General features: G+C 35.8%; 1 protein-coding gene across 1 annotated transcript; it reads left to right on the top strand.

Moving 5' to 3' along the window:
* Positions 1-8248: 8248 nt before the first annotated feature.
* Positions 8249-9187, top strand: LOC113261515 (olfactory receptor 2T1-like). The gene has a single exon (XM_026507631.4). It carries the CDS (start codon positions 8249-8251, stop codon positions 9185-9187), a length of 939 nt encoding a protein of 312 aa, XP_026363416.2.
* The last annotated feature ends 323 nt before the right edge of the window (positions 9188-9510 follow it).

Genomic DNA, 9510 nt, shown 5'->3' with positions numbered 1-9510 from the left:
CATCAAAAAAAATGAGTAAGAACCAAATGATCCTTTCAATAGATGCAGAAAATTATTTTGACAAAGTACAATATTCATTCACGATAAAAAGTAAGCAAACAAACAACAACAACAATAAAAACCACAACAAAGTAAGTTTAGCACAACCATACCCCGACATCATAAAGGCCATATATAAAAAACTCAAAACTAACTTCATTGGGGGAAATAGAGCTTTTTCCCTAAGGTCAGGAACAAGATAAAGATACCACTCTCACCGCTTTTGTTCTAGGTTGAATTTTATTCAACCTAGAACTGGAAGTCCTAGTCACAGCAATCAGACAACAAAAAGAAATAGAAGGCATCCAAATCAGTAAGGAGGAAGAAAAAATTTCACTGTTTACAGATGACATGATGCTTTATATAGAAAACCCAAAATACTCCTTCAAAAAAGTTCTAGAACTGAAAAATGAATTCAGTAATGTCACAAGATATAAAATCAAGGTATAGAAATCTGTTTTATTTCTATACACCAAGAATGAAGCAGCAATAAGAGAAATTAGGGAATCAATCCCACTTACAAGCATTAAGGAAACCAGACAGAAACATGCAAATGATAGAAACTGGGATGCTTTCTTAAACCATACACGAAAATAAGCTCAAAGTGGATTAAGTGCCTAAATGTGACATTTGAAACCATCATAATCCTAGAGGAGAAAACAGGTAGCAACTTCTTTGACATCAGCTGTAACAATTATTTCTAAATATGTCTCCTGACACAAAGGAAACAACTGCAAAAATAAATTGTTGTAACTACATCAAAATAAAAAGCTTCTGTACAGTTAAAGAAACAATCAGCAAAACTAAAAGGTAACCTACATAACAGAAGAAGATATTTGCAAATGACATATCTGATAAAGGGTTAGTATCCAAAATACATAAAGAACTTATAAAACTCAGCACCCAAAAGTAAATACGCAAATTAAAATTAGGCAAAAGACAGGAACAGAAATTTCTCCTAGGAAGACATACAGATGGCCATGATGCACATGAAAACACTCAACATCACTGATCATCAAGTAAATGTGAATCAAAACTACAGTGAGATATCACTTCACATCTCAGGATGGTTCAAATCAACAACACAAGAAACCACAGGTGTGGGTGATGATGTGGAGAAAAAGGAACACTCATGCCCTTTGGTGAGATTGCAATCTTGCGCAGCCACTGTAGAGATATAGATAGATGATAGATAGATAGATGATAGATAGGTAAAAATAGATATGGATCTAGATATATAAAGTATACAAAAAAGCCGTAAAAAAAGAATGAAATCTTGCCATTGGAAAGACATGGATGGAGTTAGAGTGTATGTGAAATAAATCACTCAGAGAAAGACAAATACCATATGATTTCACTCGTATGTGGAATTTAAGAAACAAAACTAATGAGCAAAGGGGAAATCTTGAAAGAGAGAGAGGCAAACCAAGAAACAGACTTTTAACTTAGAGAACAAACTGATGGTTATCAGAATGGAATGGGAGGGGGGATGGGTTAAATAGATAATGGGGATTAAGGAGTGTAGTTGTTCTGATGAGCACCAGGGATTGTATGGAAGTGTTCAATCACTATATTTCCAGCAGAAACTAGTAGTACAGTGTATGTTAACTAACTGGAATTTAACTAAAAACTTTTTGGTAAGTGTTCCATTGAATCTGTACATTGCTTTGGGTAATATGGACATTTTAACAGTATTGTTTCTTCTAATCCATGATTGGATTTTTTTTTCCATCCATGCCCAATAATTTTCATTGTAGATACCTATTACCTCCTTGATGAAATTTAATCCAAGGTATCTTTTTTCTTTTGATGCAATCATAAGTGGGATTCTTTTTCTTAATTTCTCTTTCTGATAGTTTGTTATTATAGAAATGCAAGATTTCTTTATATTGATTTTGTATTTTGCAAGTTTACTGAGTTAATATATTAGTCTTAACAGGTTCCTGGTGGAGTAGATTATCTTCTCTTGGGACAATTTCTTAATAAGGATTTATTCTTTTAGTATTTATTGACTTGTATTTTTTATAGTACTGACATAATAGGAAAAATATTAAGTGTTTATTTAGATAATTTCACAGTGTATTTAATGAATCAATAGATCTTCTACTATCCACAAGGAACAAGTCCCTAGAGAATCCTGAAGATTAGAACAAACTTGAAATCCTAAGGGAAGTGATATTGTATGAATTTTCTAGGGTCCAGTGGGAAAAATTGGGTGTTTTCCTTTAGATACATTTGTGAGAATGTTCTGAGAGTTAAGGTAAGTTTAATGTACTGGTAATTAAATTGAAGAAGCAGAACTCCCACAAGGCATTTGGAATGAGGCCCAGAGTCATCACTTTAACACAACATGAATTCAATTGGCTTCCTTTTATGAAATGCCTCATTTGTTCTCCCTCAAATCCAGTTCATATATAATCCTTATTTTGGAGTCATGCACCAGCCTCAGGGTCCAGCCTCTGAGCCAATGGAAGTAAAGATGTGTTGATCTCTGTCAATATCACATTAAATATGTGCATTTTTATTTCTTAGAGTTGCTGGTGCCTCTTTGTGATAATAGTCACCACCCACTGAAAATAATTTTGGAAACCAGAATATAAAATAGAAAAGATTGGCTGGATTTGAATAAACTTTATCAACTTGTTAGAACAATCACCTAAGATTGGTCATTTTTTGCAATTCCACACATTATAGAATATTTAATTACATATATTACATAAACATAATTGCAACCATTTGGCACAGATGGCTAGTTTGGGGTTTGGGGACAGAGGTAAAAATATGTGAATGGCTGCAACAATAATAAATCAACTTGCACTTCATTTTCAACCTCTCCTCTAAGTAACTCTAGTTTTGCCAAAATAAAAAATGTCTTCCACCTTTTATCTGTTAGAACATTATCAGATTTAAAGTAAAAAACAAAAAAGAAAACAACAAACAAACAAACAAAACAAGGAGACTTTATAGCCTTCCCATGCTGTATTTTACAGCATAGCAGCAAATGAATCATGTGAGGTCACCTTGACAGCACGAATAAACCGTGGGCCATACCTCTGGTGTTTCCATTGTCTGCTCACTGTTCTTGAAAATAGAAATGAAACATGGAATCATGACATAGCACAGACTAGGGACTCAGGATATGTCACATACTTGGGCAAATCTGTGACTATTTCATCAACTTCCTTGTCAGAAAAGTAGAGATAATAATATTTTCTTCATAGAGTTGTGATTTATCCATTCTTTATCATTTAGTAGTAACTTTTATGTTCCAGGAATGATTCTGAACATAAAGAGTATCGAGATAAATAAGATATTACCACAGCACTCAAGAAACTTGTAGGCTAGAGGTGGAGATAGATGTATGGGTAGAAATTAAAATTCAAAGAGGTGAGAATAATGAAACATTACAAAGGACTTCTTGAAAAATTGTTGACTTATAAATATTAAATAACTAATGATTTCTTATATTGGCACAATAATGTGTTTCTTCGGGGCGCCTGGGTGGCGCAGTCGTTAAGCGTCTGCCTTTGGCTCAGGGCGTGATCCCGGCGTTCCAGGATCGAGCCCCACATCAGGCTCCTCCGCTGGGAGCCTGCTTCTTCCTCTCCCACTTCCCCTGCTTGTGTTCTCTCTCGCTGGCTGTCTATCTCTGTCAAATAAATAAATAAAATCTTAAAAAAAAAGATTTTATTAAAAAAATAATAATAAAATAATATAAAAAAATAATGTGTTTCTTCAGCCATCTGTCAAGCCCCCTATCAACATTTCTGCAGCCTCTCCAATTGTATTCTGTTTTTTTTTAAAAGATTTTATTTATTTATTTGACAGAGATAGAGACAGCCAGCGAGAGAGGGAACACAAGCAGGGGGAGTGGGAGAGGAAGAGGCAGGCTCATAGCAGAGGAGCCTGATGTGGGGCTCGATTCCATAACGCCAGGATCATGCCCTGAGCCAAAGGCAGACGCTTAACCGCTGTGCCACCCAGGCACCTCTCCAATTGTATTCTTGACTCACTTCAGTTCTGTGTTGATTTGCACCATCCCCTCTGTGCTCTGCCAACATCACTATTTAAGTCTTTGCTCCTTCTAACTGGCCTGTAGCACTTTATTCTGGTTGGGCTTTGGTTCTCCACCCTGTTCTCTTTAGCATTTGAATGGCTTGCTCATTGTAGGTCCTTTTGGACAGGATTTCTAAAGAGAAAAGCATCCCTGAACTCCATTGGCATTTTAGAGGCAGCAGAGGCTGACTGTAGAGCTGACGATAGTCCTGATTTGAAAGGTGAATTTGATCCCTAATAGCTGTATGGAAAATTACCTAACCCCACTTCTGCAAAATGGAGATAGTACTAATATTATGCGGTTATTTCTTGAATTAGTATTTGTGACATTCTTAGTTTTACTTAATGTTTGGTAAGTAAATCATTTACTTTCCTTGGTCTGTTAATACAAAGATCGCCTTATTTGGTGAGAGATTGGATTGGATAACTTCTGCAATCTCTGGAATTATTCTGTGTCCCATCCCATCCTCTGCCCCTATTAGGTCTCCTGGGTCACCAGGCTCCAGGGTCTCATTCTACTTAATGGAATAATGAGAAGAAGCTCTCTTTATCACACCCATCATGATTTCCCTCCAGTGGAGATTACAATGAGTTGGAGAGGAACTCAGTTTTTGATCAGGTCAGGGGAATATTCTAAAAATGTTTTCCACCAAAAGCAGCCAGGTGACAACTATCTCAGGTTTCTGTGGAGAGAACATGAAGGCCACTGATACTAGAAGTAGCATTTCCTGGTTTTCAGTTTCTGTCTGAGTTAGTTGCTGACAGATTTAAAATGTTAGAGTTTGGGGATGTGGGCATAGAAGTGAAAACATGGACAGAACTGCAGCTAAGAGCCTATGCATTTCATTCCTTTTTTCTCCCTCTCATTAGCAGTGTTATTCCATTATTCTTCCATCTTTAACATGTTACAACCTCATGTTTTCCTTTGACTATGGCATAAAATGACCAACAGAAATCAATCGTAATTAAAAACCATTGATCCAAAGCCAGGTGGCTTCTTTTGTTTTATATATGCTGGTGAAAAATGGCCATTAGTTTCAATAACAATTTCTACTTCTAAAGAGGTTTGCAAACTAAAAATGTCATACCTACTGTTTTTGGAAATAGAATCTGCATTCCAAGATTTAACCAGTTCTGTTGCTAAACTTGGGACAAGATTGCCAGTTAGTATGGAGCTGATGAAGTCATTTTCTCACCCATTTTAAGGTTCTGAGTGTATGTATTTAGCTAGCTAAGCACTGTCTCCTCCACTCTTCCTAGAAGACTCACATTTCTTGGTAAACAAAGTATAATTAGATCATGAAGAGTAGTCAAAAATTTTCACAGTTTGAATTCTAATTCTACTAATTTTTGTGACATTGAGAACATCTTTTGGATTCTTTAAAGTAATTTACTGTCATGTATATTAGAATAAACATGCTTCTGGGGTGCCTGGGTGGCTCAGGTTGTTAAGTGTCTTCCTTTGGCTCACGTCATGAATTCAGTCTTATGATCAAGCCCAGTATTGGGCTCCATGTTCAGCTGAAAGCCTGCTTCTCCCTCTCCCTCTGCTGCTCCCCCTGCTTGTGCTTTCTGGCTCTCTCTGTCAAATAAATAAATAAAATCTTAAGAAAAAGAAAAGAACAAACATGCTTCTCACAGACAATGCTTTGATTGACAAAGACAAAGCCATAACGATAGTTTGTTAAAACAAAAAATCAATTAATCATTTGATAGATTCCATAAATAATTAATGGCAATTTACTAGCATGATCCAAGTCCTTAGAGCCTCTAAAGTGGCCCACAAATTAAGTTTTTGTAGTATTAATATTTGTTACATATAGACTGAATCATATAAGAATAAAACCAGGCATTATTTCAGTTCACATTTTTTTTCTTCTTCTCTCTCCTTTCCTTGTTTCTTTGACCATTTCTTCCTCCCCTTATTATTCCACCACCATGAATCCATTTCCACTTCCTTCTCTTTATCAATCCTCAGAATCCAACTCCCTTTCTCATGAATTAGTTTAAGTCTATATTTGGATGATCTCTGACAGCAGACAGACATATATCTTGAGTGTTGGGTTTATCAAAGTAAAGAAATATTTCATTTTGATGAGTTGTCTTTGCAAAAGTGAATGCTAGCATGGCTATAATAATCTTGAAACATCTACATTCCAACACTTTCTAATAAACTAATCCATTTTATGATCCATCCTATACAATTCTATTGAGGGAGCACTACGTAGGAATTATAAAATGCATATAATTAATTCTTCATTACAAATGTTGAAGTTCAAGTGGAACCAAATATTTATTTGTTTATTTTTTATTTATTTATTTTTAAATATTTATTTATTTGAAAGAAAGAGCAAGCATGAGTGGGGGGAGGGGCAGAGGGAGAGAATCTTCAAGCTGAATTCCCTCTGAGCATGGAACCCAATGTGGGACTTGATCTTATGACCCTTAAGATCATTATCTGAGCTGAAATCAAGAGTCAAATTCTTAACCAAATGAGCCACCCAAACACCCCTGGAACCAAATAGTTTACAAAAAGTTTAAATCTGTATGTGCCACTAGTAGGATATTTTAATGTGTGTTGTCAAAATTTAGAAGAAAATATCACATTTTGATTTGGCAGGGGATCAGCAGAGTTTTGAGGAAACTTCAGAAAGATGCTCAAATGTGATCAGGAAGTTAAATAATTGGAAGCATTTAATATAGGTTGTATTGGAGAAAGTTTAGTTTAAATGGAAGTGAAACTATGCAAGTACATCCATGGAGATGAAAAGCATGGTGACCTTTCAGAAGATTGTAGTTTAAGTTGTTGTAAGGGAAAAAGTTTGTTAAAAGGAAAGAAAAAAAAAAGGCCAGGTAAACTAGTCACAAACTTGAGTATTTACATGCCAAAATAAGTATTGTTAAGCTTAATTTACTAGTTCATAGAGAACATTTCAAAAGTTGCCCCGCAGAGTGACTATCTGATCATAGATGTGTTTTAAAATGATTATGGTTTGAAAGAAAAAAAAGAGACTAGAAAGTCATTAAAATGGGCATTGAAAACGTAGAATTGAATGAAATAATAAGTTTGGAAAGGAGATATGTGTCTTAAGGATTCCTGATAGTTTAGTATGGCTGGGCCAAGTAACTGATTAAACATAGAAAATGAGGAAATCAAACATGCTTTAAGAGTTCAGCTTGAATGTTTGTAGTAAGTGGTAATGGCAGAAATAATCAAATGCAAGGGATGGGGACTGAGATCAGTTTTGGCATGATAAATTGAAAGTGTACAGGATAGCTGGTGAAAGTGTTTAAGAAGTTATTGGAAACACAGAAATGAGCTCAGAAGAGGTCAGATTGATATGTTATTCTAGAAGTTTGAATCCCTTAAGATCAGGATGAATTTTATTCATGAAATTATACAAAATTCTGTCCTTAGAAGGGTCTCATGCATGCTTTACTGCTTTGATATTGCTGCTTTGAAATTCTTAATGATTTTGAAAAAAGGGGGACCCCACATTTTCATTTTGTCATGCAAAATATGTGGTTAGTTCTGCAGTGGCTATAAAAGATTGGTAAAGGAGATAAATTACACAGAGCAGAGAAAGATCTATATAAGACACTTGGGGAAATGGTTTCTTTGACAAGTAAAAAACTAAAGTAAGACCAAAAAATAATGAAGACTCATTGTCTCAGGAAATTCCAAATAATGGGTTTCAAATTCTTGAGTGAGTACTATAATTTTGTCGATATGAAACAAATTTTACATAGTGGAGTGAAATAATTATATATAATAGTTACCAAATAAAAAGTGTATTTATTTCAAACTTCAAGATTAACTGGATTACCAGTTTATTATAAAAAGGTAAAGTAAAGGATATAGATTAACATCTAGATGAAAGAGATGTGTAGGGTAATGTATGAGGGAAAGAACACGGAGGTTCTATGCTTTCTCCAAGTGTGCCACTCTCCCCAAATCTTCATATGTTCTCCAACTTCGAAGTTTCTCAAGATGTTTTAAATGCCATTTGGGTCTGTGAAGACATTGAAGAAAGAATAGATAAGAAAAAATAAACCAAGTCTAAAATCAAAGGCTCATAACAAGGCATAAGATTTAACAGATGGCCTATACTTTCCTCTTACCACACATCAGTGCCACCAATGAAACTGAGATATGGCAAAAATAAATGACACATCCACTACAGATTTCATCCTCTTGGGCCTCTTCCCTGAGTTCCAATATGCCAGCCTCCTGGTCTACCTCATCCTTCTGGTCTACCTCATTACTCTCACAGGGAACTCCATCCTCATCTTTCTGATCTGGGTGGACTCCCACCTCCACACTCCCATGTACTTCTTGCTCAGCCAGCTTTCCATCATTGATTTGTTTTACATTTCCAGCTTGGTTCCTAAGATGGTCGTCAACTGTTTCTTAGGGAAGCACAGCATCTCTCGCATTGGCTGTGGAGTCCAGATGTTCTTCTGCCGGACTCTAGGTGGCGCTGAGTGTCTCCTCTTAACCTTTATGTACTATGACCAGTTTCTGGCTGTTTGTAACCCCCTTCGCTACACAATCATTATTAACTCTAAAATCTGCTTGCTAATGGCAGTGACATCATGGACTGGGGTTGCTCTAAATTCACTCGTTCAAACCACCTACACCATGCGTTTTCCTGTCTGTGGTCTGAAGAAAATAAATAATTTCTTCTGTGAGATACCAGCCATCCTGAAGCTATCCTGTGAGGACACTTCAGATTATGAGATGGTGTTGTTTATGGTAAGTATCATATTTATACTCACCCCCTTTAGCTTAGTAGTGACTTCCTATATTCGGATTTTCCTTGCTGTTCTCACAGTAAAGTCTCCTGAGGGGAGGAAAAAATCCGAGTCCACACGCTCTTCTCACCTTATTGTAGTGAGTCTTTACCTGGGACCAGCGATAGTTGTGTACATGATACCTGGCTCTTCCCACACCCCAGCACTGGATCAAGGTCTCTCCGTGATCTACACTATCCTCACCCCCATGCTGAACCCTTTAATTTATAGCCTGAGAAACAAGGAAGTTGTGTGGGCTATAAAGAAGACTCTGGGAAAGTATCTAATATCAAAATAGTTCAAAAAATATCACTGTCATGCTTCATATCTAAAACCAGATAGCAGTATGAAAATCAAAGTCCTGGCTTGAAGCTTTTTTTCAGCTATGCAGAATGTCTATTTAGAGACATAGATTATTTTAGAAATCAGTCATTAAATTATCAATCAACTTATTGTGTTTGAAACAAAACAATTGAGTTCAGTAAAGAGTTGCATTGATAAAAATATTTGAATAAAAGGGCTTTGGTAACAAATAGATGGAAGCATATATACTGTTTCTTAAAGCACCCACAGAGGTGGAAAAGGATTATTGTCATTATATTTTACCATCACAGTGACAAA

Source organism: Ursus arctos, unplaced genomic scaffold (assembly GCF_023065955.2).
Source record: "Ursus arctos isolate Adak ecotype North America unplaced genomic scaffold, UrsArc2.0 scaffold_5, whole genome shotgun sequence".
Taxonomy (NCBI): Eukaryota; Metazoa; Chordata; class Mammalia; order Carnivora; family Ursidae; genus Ursus; species Ursus arctos.
Note: the sequence above shows the minus strand (reverse complement) of the source record. Positions and strands in the feature narration are given on the sequence as shown.